The sequence below is a fragment of the Eulemur rufifrons genome, chromosome 7, assembly GCF_041146395.1.
Source record: "Eulemur rufifrons isolate Redbay chromosome 7, OSU_ERuf_1, whole genome shotgun sequence".
Lineage (NCBI taxonomy): Eukaryota > Metazoa > Chordata > Mammalia > Primates > Lemuridae > Eulemur > Eulemur rufifrons.
In genome coordinates this window covers 168,604,696-168,623,875 of record NC_090989.1, presented here as the reverse complement: position 1 = coordinate 168,623,875, position 19,180 = coordinate 168,604,696, and the positions used below count along the sequence as shown (strand labels likewise).

Below are 19,180 nucleotides of genomic sequence, written 5' to 3'. Positions count from 1 at the left end.
TATTCCTTCAGATTCAGGCCTTTTCTCCCTCAGTGCCTTGCCCATGCTACTCTCTTCACTTAGAACATTCTTTCCTCTTTTCTCTTGACTGCCTTAAATGCCTTCTCCTCAGGGAGGCCCTTCTGGACCATTCTATCTGAGTAGGTATTATTTGAACTTATCCACTCCTACAACACTTATTTTACATCTTTGCACAATGTTTATTTTCTTCATAGAAATTACAACTATAAAAAAGGATATGTATATGTATATATATATATCTATATTTATATTCCTCACTTCTTTATTGTCTTCCTCCCAGTCCCAACCAATTGTAAATTTTACGAGGGAAGAGACCCGTCTACTTTATCAACCGATCAATACATAACAAGTAACTATTATAGTTCAGAGCCTTATATACTGTAGGTGCTCAATAAATATTTATTGAGAGCATGAATAAATGATACAGGATGGAGTCACTCACAGATCTAGGAAAAATGATCGAAGAGCCTCCCCATTATGTTAGAAGCTGTGGTTGTCCATCCATATCCCTCTGGTTCTCACCATTTCTGTACACGATGGATGGCTTTCTATGCCAGCATCCGTGATCTCTGAGTGAAGGCTTCTCCAGCTGCATGTGCGTGCTTGCTCTGCGTGCAGTGTCAGGGAGGCAGCACCCACAAGAGCAGTTTTTGATGGGTGATCGACAGGAGTGGGTGGATAATTACCCCAGCTTCATCACCTGCCTGATGGGATTACCATTGAGGCATGTTGCCCACAGATTCCTAGAAGTCTCATGTGGTCCAGCTGCCCACGGTGGCATCTTGCCCATTAATCCACTCTCTCTCTGTTGGCTTTCTTCCCTTCCCTGTCTCACACCCCCTTCCTCACCAGTGCTTCCAGGGATCACCTTCCAAGAAAACTACTTGCACTGAAATCCTTGTCTTAGGGTGTGTGCTTTTGGGAAAACCCGAACTAAGACATCTGTTTTATCCGATTCCCCACAACCACTCTCCTTTTGGAGAAGTATTACAACAAAAGTGTTCCAATCTAGCAATTATACAGGTTGGGAGGGGAACAGTGGGGTGGGGATGGAGTAGATTAATTTCTCATTCACTAACTTCTTTCATTTAACCCCTTCCATGCCAGCAGCCATAGTGCACATTTGTATCATTTTCTGGGATCCTCACAGACATTTTTTACAAATGATAGCTTCTCTCTTTATTATAGAAAGCTTCAAATAAGGACTCTCCTTCTTGTCTTTGGTCTACAGCTGAATTCTGGTGCCATTTCCTTGCACTAGACTCCATTAATGATAATAGCAACAACAGCAATGATAGCAATTCAGTGAACACTTGATGTGCACCAGATCACAGTTAACTTATATTACCTAATTAAATGGTCACAACCATGCCATGAAGAAGGCACTAGTATTGTTTCCCTTTTATAATAAGGAAACTGAAGCCCAGGAAAGTTACGGGTTCAGCATGCTTCCACTGCACAACTCTGCTACCAGTCAGGGAAGCTATTACAGTATCTTGCCCATCCACTAGGTGGAAGACCTTGGATTTGAAGCCAGGGATTTGGCCACACCTCTAAATCTCCCAAACTCTCTGCCCCATAGAGCCACCGGGTCTCATCATACACAAAATTTATTTTAAGGCACAACATTAAAATGAGATACTGTAGTTATAAAGTTCCTGAAATTTTAGCCAAAAGAGTGAAAGCCGTTGCTAATGAGAAACAATAATAAACACATACTTAAATGTAATTGCAAGTGCAGCATTTCCAGAACACAAGATATAAAGAATTGCAGCCCTTAACACTTTTATTTCCCCCCAATTGGCTCTTATGGTAAAAAAAAAAAGTTTATCACTGCTGCTCTAGGCTATGAATCTTAGTGGAAAAAAAAAAAATGCTTTCTCCCTAACAGAGCTAGCAGTACTAGATAATGGCCAAAACTCCACAGCTGTCCTGGCGTCTATTTCTGCCTGTCCCCATGTTTCACACAGGAGTGGGAGAACCACAGGGTGAGCGACTAGAGGCAGGAGGAAGAGAAGGCTCTTACTCAGCCAGCACCCAGCAGAGCAGCCCCAGCCTCCCTTGACCTCCATGTGGAACCCCCTTCTTGAATTTTCCTTTTCAGGCTGAGTCTCATTCTCCTGCTCCACTGATGCCAAGAAACCTCTCAGAGATCATGCAAGTGCCACCGAGCAGTCTCCATTCTGTCACTTTGAGGGGATTTTATTCTCCCCTTAGTTTAACATGAAAAAAATATGTAGGCCTGGTAATAATACCTCCCAGGGCAATCCAAATAGGCTTTAAAGAGTTAAAAGCAAGTTAATCAGTAGCCAGTTAAATATGTACACTTTTTAATATTTGCATATAGGCACAGGGAAGATTGGAGAAGCTCCCATTCTGGGTAAAATATAACATAATAAAGTGGTCTTTTTTTGCCTCAAGGATCATTTTGCTAATTAACTACAATAAATACATTTTTTACCTCTCTAGTTTATTTTTATTCACCTGTACTTGATTATGAAAGAAAAATTAACATGCTAAAAAAATGTATTGAATGCCAGGCCTTGTTTTAAGCATTTTGTATCTATGTCTTATTTAATACTTACAACAGTACTATGAAATAGGTAACATTTCATAGTCTTTGTTTCACAGATGAGAAATAGAAATGATAAACAATTTTCTTAACATCATACAGCTAATAAGTAGCTGAGTAGGAGATCTGCACCCAGGTGGTCTGTCTCTAGAGTCCTAGCTACACTGTATTGCTTCAGTGTAGAAAATCTGGAAAATGTGAACAAGCATAAAAATGATATTTGATTCACTCATAATATCACCACCTAGAAATAGATACTCTAACATTTTGATGCAATGGACATGACACAATCTTTATAAATATAATTTAGTTTTTGTAACTTGGGCACTTCATGAGAAAGGCTGTATGGTTTATCACCAAATCTGGAGAATATATTTGTGATGGACTGATCTAAAATACAGACTATGAAATACAAATTCCATTTCTGAGACCCTTTGGGGCACTTCAAAATCTGAGCATCTATTTTTCAGAAAATCTGAAACCGAGGTTGAAAGACACCCTACTGTGGCTGCCAGTTGGGAAAGACCTACCAGGTATACTAAGACACTATGGATAGATAAGCAATTGTGGCTTCATATATGAGACCTGAACCAAAAACCACAAGGGGATATGAGATGCTCTGAATTGAAGGCAGTGATTTCCAGCGAAGCTGGGTTCTTTTTGTTTTTGCCTAAGCAATATTAGATAACATGATTTAGAGTGAGAGGAAATAGGGATCTACTTTATTAATTGATCAATCAATCTGCCTATGCATCCATTTATCTTCTTTCATGATGGTAATTTTCTCAAGCAATGCTAGTGTCTTAGGTTGGACTTCTCAGAAGCAAACCCTGAGATCAAGATTTGAGCGCAACTCATTCTTGAAAAACTCATCTCTGGAAACACCAATAGGGCAGCAAAGAAGTTAGAAATGGAAAGGTGAAGAAGGTCACAAAAGGCGTGTTTTCCATTGTGGGTAGAGCTTTACCGATGAGTACTTCTGGGAGATGGTATGGAACATGCCTGAGAGTTGGAGCTCATAAGGGGTGAAAAAGTTGGGATATTTATCCTCCAACTCACATTTGTCAGGATGAGGGCTGCTCCAGGGGAGCAGTGTTTCTTGCCTGCCCTTCATGCAGACCCAGCAAATTCCTGTAGCCAGAGAGAACCCTTTAACTGTCATACGGGAGCTTGCAAAAAAATGTAGGCATGGATGGTGAGGGAATGGGAGACATAGGAGGCAATGGTAGTAACTACTACAGCCAGCTAGTGTGAAATAAACCAAGTCAAAGTCCCTGCATATGTATCAACTTGTATTCTGCTTTTCTCCTGATATAATGCCAGGAGTATTAAGGAAATATTATTGGAGAAAATGATGTTTAGTGGTTGCCTAGCAGTTCATTTTATGGAATGTACCACAATCTATTAACTGATCCCCTGTTTATAATTTTCAGTCTCTCAATGATCTGACAATAAATACCTTTGTTTGGACTTCTATGTACCTTTTGTTATTTTTTAAGGATAAATTAATCAAGGACAATTTTTGCTAATTATCTAGAGCGGTGATTAGTATTCTCATACCTAAAAGAATTCTTGAAATTTTTGGCAAACTTAATATTTTTTGTCCAGATTTGGAGGGGAATCTCAAGACATGGAAGTGACATAGCAACTAAGTTATGTTTTATTATAAATCTTCTGTTATTGTCTCTATTCGGGTCTTGAATAAAGGAAGATTTTTACACACTGGAAACCCCTATTACAGTTTATTTGTCCAGCCAGGGTAGCACATTTACCACCATGTCATTTAATGAGCTGATTTCTTTTGAGAAGCAAGAAGTGAACAGTTTCCCTATAAGAAAGTCATTAACAAGCTTGATTTCTTTCTCTGGAAATGTCATCTGTCATCTCATGCAGGCTTAAGGTAAGCTGGTTAGAGTACTTTGAATTTTGCATTTTCCTGGTTTGAGGAAAAACATACGAAATTTTGTTTTATTTCCATTCTGCAACACCCTTGGCATGCTTTCTCTCCTCATGAAATATCTCAGGGAAGCCTTTGATAACCACCATTAAGTATGTCCGGTGGCTTTTTCTTGGTGTTTCCTCCTTTCCTTCTTTGAAGTACTCAGGACTGCTGAGTGGTAACATGCATGAAGTTTTCTTGTCTTCTGTAAAGCCTGCATTATCTGGGTCATCTGACCTCTTCTCCACTTGACTCTTCCTGGTTTCCCTCCGTGACTCCTTTCCTTTGTTTCTCCCCAGTGCAGGCATGCCCCACAGTTCAGCCTTCTGCTCCTGTTCTGTATCTCTTGATGACCTCTCTTCTTCCAGACATTACTTTCACACTGTAAAGATGACTCCTAAAGTTCCATTTTCAGGCTTCCCCTCTTTCTTCTTACGTGGGTTTGGCATAAATCTTCCTGATAGAAAATTTCCTTGGGCTCAAACTCTGCATGATCCAATCCAAATTTGTGCCCTCTACTACAAAATGGTTTCTCTTATTATTCTCTTTTTATCATCTTTAACTCCTTCTTCCTATTCAATCACTTGGGAATTCAATGTCTTCTATAATTTGGCCCCAAGCCACCTATTCCACTTTATCACTTATGTCCATCACACATTTTTGCTCTACTCACCATCTCCAAACAGCCTGAACATAGCTTTGTTCTTCTTTTTATACAAACTAATAAAATTTACCAAATTAAAAAGTTTGGATCTAATTTTCTGTGTGATGGCAATCAAATTTCTCTCACTGCAGTCTTCTAAGTCAGTATAATAGTAACCTCCTTCATAGTGTCTGTGCAATGATTGCATAATATACGTGGAAGTGTCTAGCAGGGTATTTGGCACATTATACCCTTGCAGTAAGCATTTGCCTGTCTGTTCATTCATTCATCACTCTGACTTTCACAACTAACCTTTGTTGTGAAAACTTTTGTTCTCGTAGCCCCCTAAACTCTCAGCTGTGACCTCCTCTATCTTTCATTCATGTATACGTGCAAAGCGTTAGTTAGCTTTCCTTGAGTAGGCTTTCTACAAATACACTAAGTACCTTAACATGAGAAACCCTACTTCACATTTCTGTGCATAAAGGAAGTACTAGAAATATTGAATCCAGAACTACTCTTCTCTCAATTATGAAGAAAGTTTCATATCAAATTAGCACAGTATAGTAGAGGAGAAAACAGTTAAATACTACTTGTTCATTTTAATCATAAATCAAAAAGAAGGTCAGGTGACAAATGTTTTATTTCCATAACAAAGTGATATATTGCTGAATGTCAATTCTTTCTGATATAAATAGAAGTCAAAAATACATACATGTGCTGTAAAGGAGATACACACATTGACATGTTTATTAGAAACAGCACATGAGTATTTTGTAAGTTATTTAGAATTTTCTCAGTTGACATTATCTTATATCCTAACATTTGTCTGGTAACTAATTAAGTAGCTTCCTTTGTCTGTCATTTACAAACTAATTGTTTTTGTTCAAATGACTTGGTATTTGCATTTATTGCCTTTCCTGTGTTTACAATAAACTGAATAGTTGGATGCTCTTATTTTATTTCTAAAATTAAATTCAAATCATTGGCACTGGCTTAAGTTTTAGGAGAAAATAACTTTTTAATGATTTACAGCACCAGCATCTTGCTAATGCTACTTCCTCTGAAACAAATGCCTTCAAAATAATTTGTATACATTCTAGACTATGATGGAGTTCTTCCCCAATAGGATAATGGCACATTTTAAAGTACCCAAATGTAAAATTGAAATTACAACCCTAGTAAAATTGAGCCTCTTTGGAATGGTATGTTTATCTCCTAGATGAACTTTAATGGGATAAAAGTACAAGGCATTCTGTGGGAAGAGATGGGCTAATCCTCAGTCCTTAGCAGTAGACAGTAAATGTTGTACAGACATGGTAAGCAGAGTGGCCAAAGGTTTCTTGCTGTTTTCTAGCACCGTGGATTTTTATTTGCTTCTAAGACACCTAGGGTTCCCAGGAGATATTACAGAGGTTGTACAGTGGCGGGTGGGCAAGATATGTGGCGGGGAGAGGGCTGAGGAGGACCAGCTGGGGGCTCTGCACTCCCCCAGCACTGCTTCAACTTTCTCAGTGACTCACGTCTGGTTTATATATGGAGCCTCTGAGCAAGACAATGTTTGAAAGAAAAGATCTTCTACTAAAAAAACAATGGTTAAGCATCTTTGTTTTAGAATCCAAGTAAAAATCTTTCAAATGAGGGGGCTGGTATATTTATAGATGGCAATAAATATTTTAAACTAATTTCCTCAGTAGCCTTTCATGGGCCCATCATTTGAATTTGTAGTCTTAGGAAGAAATCGAAGAAGCCCAATGCTGGAAACTGCTCCAAGAGTCTTCTCAAATTGTACCCTTAGACAGGGATTGCATGAAATGAAATATCACCCTGCTCTCCGCCCCACCCCAACTCAGATGTTGGTTTCTTGTTCAGACTCCTCCAGTTTTGAGGAAAGACTGGGATTCCTGTGCTCTAATAGCCCAATGTGTAGGGACCTGTTGCCTTTCAAATCTTAAGGGATTGCCCTTCGAGTTCCCTGCTCCTGCCCCATCTCTTGATGGGAAGTCACTGTAGAAGAAATTATGCTTTCATGAACAATGTTACTAAGCATCCCAGCCCTGCTGCTTGGCCATTGGCAATTCTTATCTCTTATCCTAGATCCGGCATGTTAATCTGTAAGCATGCATTGGCTTGGCCGCACTCTTCCAGAAGCCATGGGGTTCACCTAGATCTTTCAGGAGTCAAGCACCTTCATGCCCACTTCCACCAGCACAGCACAGCTCTGATTACCAAATTCCCAGGGGTTACATGCTTACTATTTCTGAGCTCTATACTCTCTTATTAGTTAGCTAGGAGAGTATCTACTTGAGCAAAAGTGTGACAAGTTTTGTCAGTTCTGCTCTTAAAACAAGGTCATTCTGTAACAAAGACACATGTACCCAAATGTTTATAGCAGCACAATTCACAATAGCAAAGATGTGGAAACAACCCAAGTGCCCATCAATACATGATTGGATTAGTAAGCTGTGGTATATGTATACCATGGAATATTACTCAGCTATAAGGAATGATGAAGATACGACATCTCTATGGTTCTCCTGGAGAGAGTTGGAACCCATTATATTAAGTGAAGTATCCCAAGAATGGAAAAACAAGCATCACATGTACTCACCAGAAAATTGGTTTCCCTGATCATCACCTAAATACAAATCTGAGAACGACACCAATTGGATATCAGACTGAGGTGGGGGGTGGGGGAGGGGATGGGGGTATGCTTACACAATGAGTGCATTGCGCACCGTTTGGGGAGTGGTAACACTTGAAGGTGCTGACTCGGGAAGGGGGGGTGGGGAAGGGAGGGATGTATACCTACACGATGGGTGCAACGCGCACGACCTGGGGAACAGACACGCCTGGAGCTCTGACTTGGGGGGAAAGGCGGTACAGGAGCAACGTATGTAACCTGCAATTCTGTATCCCCCATAACAAGATGAAATAAAAAAAAAAAATAAAAAAAAAAATAAAGTGGTAGCACAAGGGGAAAAAAAAAAAAAAACGAGTCAGAATACTGGTATTAGTGCTACTTCCCCGTGATTCATCACCTATGAATGGAGGCACCATTGTTTTAGACTAGGAAAAGTTCACAGTAAGTATGTGTTCCATGACACACAAATCCTCTGAGATATTTAGTGAAAAAAGAATTTCTGTGACCAAATGTATTTGGAAAACATTGTGTCTCTTTTGGTGCTTAACAATGTGCATTAGAAAGGCAAAGTGGGAAGGAGTATTTCTTGAACTTATTTGATCATATTTTTAAGTTCTTTCTTCTAGCCGCCCTTTCTTTTGCCCTCCCTCCCTCTCTCTTTTTCTTCCTTCCTCCATTCCTTTCTTTTTAGTAACATTACTTATCTAGGGCTCCATGGGAAATATTTTTGGAAAACACTGTACGTTCCTGTTTTAAAAAACATTACGTTGAAAATCGTTTTTAAAAAATCACCCCGGTTATTTGGTGCCAAGCATTTGGGAGTTTTTCAGAAGTAAATTATTTTAAAATTGAATTCAGTTAATCCATTTTGGGTATATGGATCAGAAGTACAAGATGTCAGATTTGGGACAAGTCCGGTTAGCAACTCATTGTCATTTTATAAACAGGGCTCAGACATAGATAAGGTATAATCTTTCATACTGAATTGATAAAGAGGTTGAAAGAGCTATTTTAAGCAATTTAAGTACAGCAATAGAAATGCAAGCTCTGGGCTCAAGCCATGTGGGCTCAAACCCTGACTCTGCCACTCACTGGCTGAGAGAATGTGGGTAAATGTATCTGTGCCTCAGTTTCCTCACTGGTAAATTTGATGGTAATTGTACTCTCCTCAAAGGGTCATTGTGATGACTTAATGAGATTAAACAGCTAAACAGCAATGCATAGTGTTTGGCACATGGAAATAATATTAGATATTAACATTATTAAACATATTGTCAGAGTTGCATAGTTCATATAAAGTTAGAGGCGACACACAATTCTACAGAGAATTTGGAGGATCATAAGACTGGAGAAATGATGGGGAGACAGGAATTATATAACTGAGGTCTCTGTGTTGATAGCCCCCAATACTGGGGCATATGTAAATTTTTTTTGGAGGAGAGTTAATTCTGTCTTGAAGGTACAACTCACAAATCCTCTCAGTGTGAAGGTGGTGGCTGGGAATTCTGGTCTGGACATTTTGTGGGCTAAGGCAGAATCCTATCGGTTTACCCAAAAGTCCATGGGAGACTGCATTTTTCTGAGAGAAACCACATAAGGAAGAAAGTCTCCTCTCTGTGAGGCTAGCAAGCATGAGCCGCCATTCCCTACCTGAACGGGTAGGCAAATGCGATGTCAATGCTGAGGTTACTTTCTGTCTTGTTGACGCAGTCCACACTCAGCCGCAGGCCTCCGGAATAGCCACCGCATGTTGCAAATGCAAAGATTGCAAAAAGCTGTGGAGAACAAGCAAACAAGAGAAGGCAGCCATTAGGACGATGTTGAGCTAATGAGACACATCAAAGGGAGCTTAGTGTCCAGACTGAGAGAGGTTATGGTCCTTCTGAAGACAAGCATCATGTTTGGTTCAAGCTGGAGGATGACAGATAGAATGATGTTTTGGACTGGGAGGTGGTGTCTAAAAGCATAGTCTGGCAAGATAGAGAAATATTGCTTGGAGAGTAATACAAGGACAAAATAGCTGTGCTTGAGTGTGCAAACAGTTGTCATGCCTTAGAAGGTAGAAACATAATCCCACAGTCAAAGACCTGAAAAGCAATGCACCAACAGGTTAACAATGGATATCTCCAGGTAGGAAGACTTTGAAGTGTCTCCTTGCTTTCTTCTTTTTTTGGGCCATATTTTTTGCAATAAACATGATCAGTCTTTTGGAATAATGTAGACGGATTTTTAAAAAGACATGGTCAGAGAATTCTAAAGCTAAAAGTTTGAGGAAGAGTAGGTTAGTATCTAAGAGGTGCTATTTCAGAGCACAAGATCTCAGTGTATTTCAGCCTCAAACCCCCATTGGTGGTTATACCTCTGTGTTGGTTGCTTTGTCTAAGTCATCTATTAAAAGTTTCAACTTGTTACCAGTTAATGTCGTAGTCTACTCTGATGTAGAACATAAATCTGTGGGGAACCAGGCACAGAAAATTAGGAGCAGAAACTCAGAAAAGTCTTCTAGAAAGAAGAAACACCTAAGAAGGTGGGATGGCCCGAGATAGGAAGTAAGCAAATGCCAAACTTTGTTCATTTCATAGTTTGGCTAACTTCAAAAGAACTTCCTGCTCATTTCCAAAGAAAGTCGATCCATGGCACTTAGTACTAACACATGTTGCAATATTCCAATTTATCTTGTTTTAAATTTGGAATTCACCTCCAGCTTTTTGCAATAGCTTGGGGTCCCTGTCAGGAACATGAGCTCACTTTGCATAGTGAGAGGAGTTATTGTGTAGGGGTCAAGTGCATGGGCGCTGGAATGTGACCTTGGGAGAGTTGCTTAATTTCCCCATGCCTTGATTTCCTCATCAAAAATTGTGTTGATAATAACTCTTCTGGGTGGTTTTGCCATTTGATACGAAACAATTGCTGTGGGCAAGAAAGCTGCTGGAGCTGGTGAGATCACCAAGTCTTTCCAAAAAGTGAGATGAATATTATCCATAACACTTGCCACCTCCATCAGTGGTGGAAAACAGCCTCAGAATTATTTGTCTCAATTGGCCATTTAAATTTTATAGGAAAAGACTGGCTAAGGGTAACAAGGCATTTTAAAACCTTCATAGGGAAAGCGATGTTTTGTGGGCCATTTTTGTGTGTGCGGTGGGTTTGAGTTATTTGTTTTTTAAAACCAGTATTTTTAACATGGAAACAACTGAACCAAAAGGTATAGTAGTTGTATTAAGAGCAAAATGTGTTAAAATGTGTGAACGCTAACATGTGTAAAGCATTTATGTAGAACAGATCTTGGCAGAGCCCTGGCACTCCATAAACGCTAACCGATATTATTACTGCAAATAGTGGATGCTCCTTGGTAAGATGCTTCAGGCCATAAAATAAGGAATTTAGACTTAATCCCTAACTAAATCTACACGACTATTAGCCCCAGTGAACCAACATCCAAGCTGTCCAAAAAACTGATCTTTTTTGCTTTGTTTACTTTTCTTGCCTAGGACTTGATGAGGCATTCAGAAACTATTCTATCCCTTCCACAGCCTGAGGGTGATGCACAGAACGCTGGATCTGAAGGGAGCCTGATCTTTACCCCTGTGGTATGGATTTGCTTACTTCTCACGTCAGCTCTTTGTATTAGTAGGAACAAAGAGCAATTTTAATTGTTCAAGGCTTAAATCTAGGTTTCATTATATAATACTGGATGTGCCAGCCCCTTGTGCCAAAGATAGTGTCTTTAGTAAGACTTCTTCCCAAAGAGGGTATAGAGTGACAGAGTCTAAAGCCCCATGCTACAGCTATGGACATAACCCTTTGTGTCTCCAAGTTTCCTCATCTGTGAAAAGGGATATCTCCTATATCTCCCTGAATTGCTGAGAGAATGGAAGGAGAAGGAGTATGCATTTATGTCCTGCCTTCTTCCAGTCCTGCCTTCTCCAGTCACGTGGAGATCTGTGTGATGTTTATATATACGCATTTCTCTGGAGCGAGAGTCCTAAGTGTGTATTCAGTAGCCGAACATGTAAGGTAAGAAGGGGTTGTCCATTGTAGCCACTTTAAAGTGCCTCTACGGACCAGGTATTGTGCCCAGCACTTAATATATGTGGTCATATTTCCTAGTGACAACAATGTTGTGTGTGTAGGGGTGTGTGTATGTATGTATATGTGTGTGAATGAAGCTTAATATTCCTACATTAAAGATATGGTAGAATAGCATGGTTGCTTCAAAAAGTTGCATCCAGAAAATTCCTTGGGACGTTAACACGCAGAAAATTAGAGTTGAAGGACATAAAACCAAATCAAATCAATTTCAGTACTTAGTAGCTATAAAGAAACTACCTTGGCTTTTCATTTTACATTAAAGTGCTTTATAAACAGTAAGGTATTATTAACACTGTCATGTAATAAACTTAAGATGGAATGATAATTATGTATTTAACTAGTTCAAAATGTTAGATATATGGAAAGGGAGGCTCAAAGCTATTGAAACCACACACACCATTATTTTTTCTTTGAGATTCCATCGAGCTTTGAAAAAACAAGACATTGTACTTGAGTTAAGCATCATACCTATGGGCTTTCTGATTAAGTTTCTCCCTTCTCCATAGTCTTCACTGATTAAAGGGAAATCATACTGGGTGACCAATATCAAATTCACATGAGTTTGGTGAGGATTAAACAGATAATGTCTGAATAGCACCGGAAGAGTCAGATCCTGCTGAGTGAGTAACTTATTACAGGGATGGTTGATTCCCTGTTTGGGAGAGTAAAATCAACTCCTCCAGAGTTTACCAGCCAGGGGCTTGGCCCTGTAATTAGAATACATCAAGACACAGTGAGGAGAGGGGACTGGAGACTCTTTGAAGGGGTTGAGATTCTCTTGGTGCTGCAGAGAGATGTAGAGTGGGAGGGAAGTCCACAAATCCTCCCAGGACTCCACCCAACCACTCCACCTTAGGTGCAGGAGCGGAGCAGCTCTGGGGTGAGGCAGACCTGAGTTTGAGCCCAATTCCTAGCTGTGTGACACTGGGTAAACTACTTCACTTCTCTAAACCTCAGTTCCCACATCTACTAAATCAAGACTCACTCACTGATTTCATTCGGTAGGTGTTTAATGGTAGACTTACCATGTGCTAGCTGTTGGGGAGGAGAAAGGCAAAAAAGTCAGAGAAAAGACAAAGATAGGGAAGGTCCCTGCCCATCATGGGGCTTCATTCTAGATGGGAGAGACACAACCCCAAAGAACATGCAAATAAAGTCATCATAAGTTGTGTTTGATGTTTTGAGGGGAAGCTATTCTGCACAGAAAGTTATGCCTGAGGGTGTTACGTTTAAGCTATGACCTGCAAGAGGAACGAGAGGAAGCCACGCAAAAAGTCGGGGCACAAGTGCTGTGGGCAGAGGGAACAGCTCATGTGACTGTCCTCAGGGAGGAAAACCTTGACAAGTTTAAGGAGCCAGTGGAAGGAAGCCAGTGTGGCAGCTGGACGGCAAAAGAGGTTGAGAATAATAACATTTACCTCCAATGGTTGTTGCTCATGTTAACTGAGAGGACACATGTGAAGCATCAGGCTCATTTCCCTCAATAAATGTTAGAGTATGTTATTTTTTATTATCTTTTCCCCCCCTTCCTACTACTTCTGCTGCTACTATTACTACAACTACTACTATTGCTATTACTGTTACTACTACTCTACTGAAGAAATTGAGAATAGACAGGAAAATTAACTTTCCTGAACTCAGCTAGAAGCTGAGTTGGAACTAGGATCCTGGTCTCTGGGCTCCCCAGGTCAGTGTTCTTCTGATTAGCTCTAGAATTGCAGGAAGAACAATTTTTGGCCATGTGAATCGGAGGTGACTCTCAAATGGTGCAGTGTTCTTTGCCCAGAAATGCACCATGGGTGCTTTAGTGACCTGAGGTTCTCCATGTTTCTCCTGAGTGTGTCACACATACCTGCAAGCTCCAAATGGATGCTTTGCTGTCACTTTCTTTTTATTCTTTCCCTCCGTCCTTGTCCCCTTCTCTCCTTCCTCTCTTCTTTTCCTCTTTCCCTCCTTCCCTCCTTCCTTCCTCTTTTTATCCTTGATGGGGTGGAGGAATTTAGAAGGAAGACCTTGGAAGACATCTGGCTTGACAACTGATCCTCTGAGAAGCCCTTAATGTTAGAAACAGGAAGGTTTGTGTGTCTTATAGATGCTCAGCTCTGCAAGACTAAGGCCTATTCCTAATGCAGACAATATCCTCTTCTGGAAGAAAGGGAAGATAAAATAACTTTCTGCTATGCAGCCGGGATGGAATGGGAACTGGAGGTGAGACCTAGGAGACCAAGAAAGGAGAAAAGCCCGAGGGGCCAGTATGAGTGTGTGTGTCTAGGGTGGGGATGTAGAAAGACGGTGCAAGAGAGGAGCTAGAGAGCGAGATCTCCAGCTGAGGTGGACCCTGTAATGAACATTAGCAACTTGCTGAGAGATGTTAAGACATGGCATGTGTGTGTGCACATTCATCCTCAGCCAGCACACTGCCTGCTTTCTGGTAATGCAGTGCACTAGCTCACCTTTCTAAGCGTTGAAAGCATAGCCAGGGGCAAAAGCCCATTACCCACTTAAGCAGAATTATAAAACATCTTTCCTCAAGCTCCCAATTCTTCTCAAACAAAGCAGAAACCTCACCCTCCAGCACATTCTAAGATAATCAATATCATAACCACTGGTCTAATCATTCACTTCCCTTGAGTTCAGGAGACCAAAATAAATCTGCAACGAACTCTCATTTTACTACTGTCTTGGATGATCTACGGCTCTAACAAAAAATTACTTTCAAAATGGACAAAATTAGCCAACAGAGAGTCTCCTTGTGTGTAGCCTTATTAGAAATACATTTAGGTAAAAGAATGTAGAATTGTCCTGCGTTTGCTGGCTTCGTAAAATCACCCGTAGCAGGAATGATGTCTTTACAGTTAATAACAACAAAGGTTTTCCCCTGGAAAGAGGACAAGCAGCTCCCTCCTTCGAACTGATTGAACCACACAAGGAATATCAATGAAAGATGATATTAATCCTTCTGGTTAACCGGCAAGTCATAGTTAAAAGCAATAGGTTGGTGGAGACAGGCTGATTAATGGCACTCGCAGGAATCCTCGGTTTGCAGTGAAGTCAGAGAGAGGATGTCTCTCCCAAAGCCTGGCACACAACTCTAGGCATGAAGAATACCTTGGAAGAAATAAGCAAGAATAAGGAGACTGGTAGGAAAGGCATTGAGAGATTGGGACCAAGTAGTGGTGCTCATATTACCATCAAGCTGAGTGTGCTAACAACTAGGTCTCCCAGGGATAAAGCTGGGATTTATAGCATTTGCTGATTTCCATAGCATAAATATTTCTACCATGGCCAGTTCCAAGCTACCAGCATGATATCTCTGAATTTGGACTGGGAAGAGATCTGCACAATCCTCTGTGCTCCAGCACACCACTGCCACCAAGGGACTCCCCTGGGACAAGAGCTTTCATCCACTTTGGGCTTATTTCATTGATTTACTCCTTTTCCACCAGATATACTTATTCATTCCTTCCTTCATTCACCCATTCAACTACTTATTCACTTATTTAGTTAGTTATTGTGGCAGAGGCTGTTGATGCCCTGCCAACATCTGCAGCTTCAGAGGGACAGTTCTTTTACACACCAAAGGCTTCCTCCCTCACTCACCCGAGTCTCTCTGCTAAGGGCTTGCTCAGGTAGCATGAGTGTGTCTGGCCTGTGACTGGACTTGCACAGGCAGAAGTCCCCAAGAGTTAACTCCTTTGCAGCTTTCAACCAATGTGGCATGGAAGTTGATGGGTAAAAAGTCCAGTGTGCTTGTCCCTCTGTGGGACAGTTCTGAGGCATGTTCAATACAGTTTCTCAAAGGTACCCATTGGTACTGAGCCCCAGTTGCCCACAGGAACAACCTGCTCATGGACTCACCCTTGGCTGGCTTTGCTTCCTTCCCTGTCCCACTGCCCACTGTCATTGTACTTCTTGACATCACCTCCCAAATAAACTTCTAGTCTCAGGATATGCTTTTGGGAAACACAGCTAAGGCAGTTCTCATACACTGACTGAGTGAGCACCTAGTAGTTTTCAGACACGGCAGTGGGCCATGGGACTCTGTTAATAAAGGAAATCGCATTTCCCTGGCCACCTCACCTTACACCTTTCTGCTTCTGGCTCTATCCACATAAGCTGAGCTCGTCCAGCCACAGAACCTTCATGCTGAATGTCTCCTTCACCCAACACTTCCTTCCTTGCATGCTCTGCATGGAGGGCCCTTCTCATCCTTCCTCCTCAACCTTTCTTTTCCTTTTTAAATAGGAAGTCTTTGACTATGACATCTAAACTAGGCTACTCTTACCACTGCCCCCATTGTCCCATTTATTTTAACATGAGCAGGCTTTATAAAATCTGTATTTGTGTGGTATTATTTATTCACTTCCTTATGTTTTGTTTTACCACTTCCCTGAGGGAAGTTAATATACTAGTTTTTGTTGTATTGCTGAATATCTATCACCTTGCATAGTGCTTGGCATGAAGTAGGTGCTCCCTACATGCTTGTGACTTAAAAAGTGCAATAAATAAATAAATAAAATAAAGACATATCCTTCCCCCACCTCCAGGGAACTTGCTTTCTATTTGAGGACACAGACAAGTGAATGAACAGGTACTCCGATGGCACTTTACTGTGGTGCAGGAATTGGAGTGTGCTAGGGGAAAATATGCTACATGCTTGCAAGGGAGGGGAGGGGATATAGCTGTCTGGAAGGATGGATAGCTAAGCAGAAACCAGGAAAACTTGCCTGATTTGTCCAAGTAAAAGGGAGAAGAAGAGTGTTTTAGGCAGACAGCAGCATGTCAAAGACACACAAGTGAGCAAGTGAAGCATTTTTGGGCTGTGCAGTTGGTATGACTGGAATACCTCTTATAAGATGGGAAGAAGCAAGTGACTCAGTCCAAAAGGGAGGCAGAAATGAGTCAGGTACAGGGATCCAAAAACTACAGCTCCTGGGCCACATCCAGCTTCTCTGATTCATTTATGTCTGGCTACTTTCATGCTATGATGGTAGAGTTGAGTACCAACAACAGAGAGCCGATGGCCCACAAAGCCACACATGTTTAGTACCTGGCCTTTACAGAAATAGTTGCTGATGTGAATAAAGCTGGGTTTTGCACAGAGCTTAGGTTTTCGGCGGGGGAGGGGTGTGAACAAATTTACTATTCAGAACGGTCACACTGGTTGTAATGGAAAAGTGTGGATTGGCAAAGGGTGGGACCAGATGCTGGTAGATCAGGAAGTGTTTTACTTCCCCAGATGATCTGAAAACCCCTTGCCAACATGACCGTTCCTCAGGCATCTTTGTATTCCTCATTGTAGGTGGCCCACAAATTTTATCAGGTGAATGAATACCTGAATGAATGGGCAAGAGAAGGTGAGAGGATGAAATGCTTGGAAAAGGGCATGTTGGCAGTGAATAACTGGATAATAAACATTATGTGATAATGACCATAGTAATAAAAAAGTAACTACATTTGGTTCTGTGTGCCAGTCTCTTCAATAAGTATGTTATTTACATTGGCTTATCTAATCTTTTCAATTACCCCCTGAAGTAGGAACATAATCCCTACTGAGGTTAAGCAGCGTGGCCAATGTTGCATGGTCTATTGGTAAGTGAAGCAGTCACGGTTTGAACTCAGAGCTGCCTTTCCCTAAAGTTTATCTTTCGTCTTTCTAACTCTCCGAGGGGTGTGAAGGGGCTGAGGGGTGTGAAGGGGCTTTCTAACGGAGGCTCCCTCTGTCACATCAACGTTCAGAAAGCCACATGAGGGCCAAACGAAGTATCTGGAAGACAAAGCCCTGGTCACTCACACTGATGACAGCGGAAGCTCCCCTATTTTGCTTCAGCAACATAAGCCTCCTCTGCAGCATTGCCAGCCAGGGGAAGGGAGTGAGAGTCTGGCATATCAGGAATATTTGAAAAGCCTGATGTGAGTAGGTTATGCCAATTACACTTGACGAATTCCTCCTCCTAGCTGTCGGCCACCCACAGGTGGGGGTGCTGGATTTCTCGCCTTCCTGCAGCTCCATCATTCAACAGCTGATAGGTTAAAGAAGCCCAAACCCTCCCTGTGCATGCCCCTCTGATGAAGCCCCTTGTCCTTCTTTTTATGATTTATCTTGGGCTGATGAGCCATTAGTCCTCAGCACCCCCAAAGAACATTTCTAAGCACACCCCTGTCTACAGGGGGTGATTAGCTCAATGGTGGCCCTGAACACATACTGTCGGGATATTTTCCAGGGCAGAAGGAGCCTTTGATTAACTGTGGCTTCCCTCACACTCTGCTCTCTGTATAGGATACCCCCAGTAGACTGAAGAACACTTCTAAAATGTAATGGTCCATTTCTATTGATCTTTGTCTAAGTCTTTCTTTTCATGTTTCTTCTCATAATAATTGGAGTTTTCTAAGGAAATCGACTAAACATTTTCTTGGCCATCAGTTTATGGTTACTGCAATGGGTATTTAATACTTTGACCCAGAATGCTTTTGTGAATAACCCTATAAAACCTCAGACGGCACCTCCATGTGAAGGTAAAAACTGCAAGTTGTCCCTGGAAGACAGTAGAATTTTATTTTATTTCGAGACAGTGAAAACGATTGTTAAAAAGCTTTCCCCATAGAGCTATGTGTTTTTTTCTTGTCTATCGTATATAACTATCTGTGTTCTTAAATGCTCCAATATCTTCCACGCTGCATTCCATTTCATGCTACCTGTCAAAAATGGGATACCGTGCCCTTCTAACTGCTTCGTGATTTGTGTGAAATCTTCCCAGGCAAAAGCAGCCTTGCAGAATCAGTAAGTACTTCACACCATCAACTGAGGAATTTTGACCAGGCTCTACCGAAGGAGAATTCCAAATTACTTACATGGCAAAAGAAGTTTCTCTTTTCATTTTCTTAAATGTGCAGCCTTGGAACTGGATCACCTAGCAAAGTATGTGGCTGCAAATAACAGAAAGCCTGACTTAGAGTGGCTTAAACAAATAGAAGTCTATTTTTTCCACACATATCAGAAAGTTGAGACCTAGGTGGCTGCTAGTATTGATGATTTCTGGGCCAACATTTCTTTGGTTCTTACGGGGTCTTTGCCTTAAAATCACAAAATGGCTGCTGTGTGCAGCATGGACACCTTTTGCAGCATGAGAAACTAGGAAGTGATTTTTGGGGGAAGTAGGCAAGGAGCCAAGGGTTGGAAATGATTGTCAGGTCAGTTAGTCTCCATTGGCTGCCACAGGAACTGATGAGAGGAAGCTGGAACAAGTTTCCAAGGCATTTCACAAAGGT

The 19,180-nt window shown here is 41.2% G+C and overlaps 1 protein-coding gene across 2 annotated transcripts in view; it reads right to left on the bottom strand.

The window, feature by feature from the left end:
* SYNPR (synaptoporin) overlaps nt 1-19,180 on the bottom strand; it is a 298,001-nt gene that overhangs the window by 108,860 nt on the left and 169,961 nt on the right. For both annotated transcript variants that reach the window (XM_069473773.1, XM_069473774.1), the window contains one exon: nt 9,470-9,594. In XM_069473773.1, the coding sequence (XP_069329874.1) occupies nt 9,470-9,594 (125 nt within the window). The remainder of the gene's footprint in view (nt 1-9,469; nt 9,595-19,180) is intronic.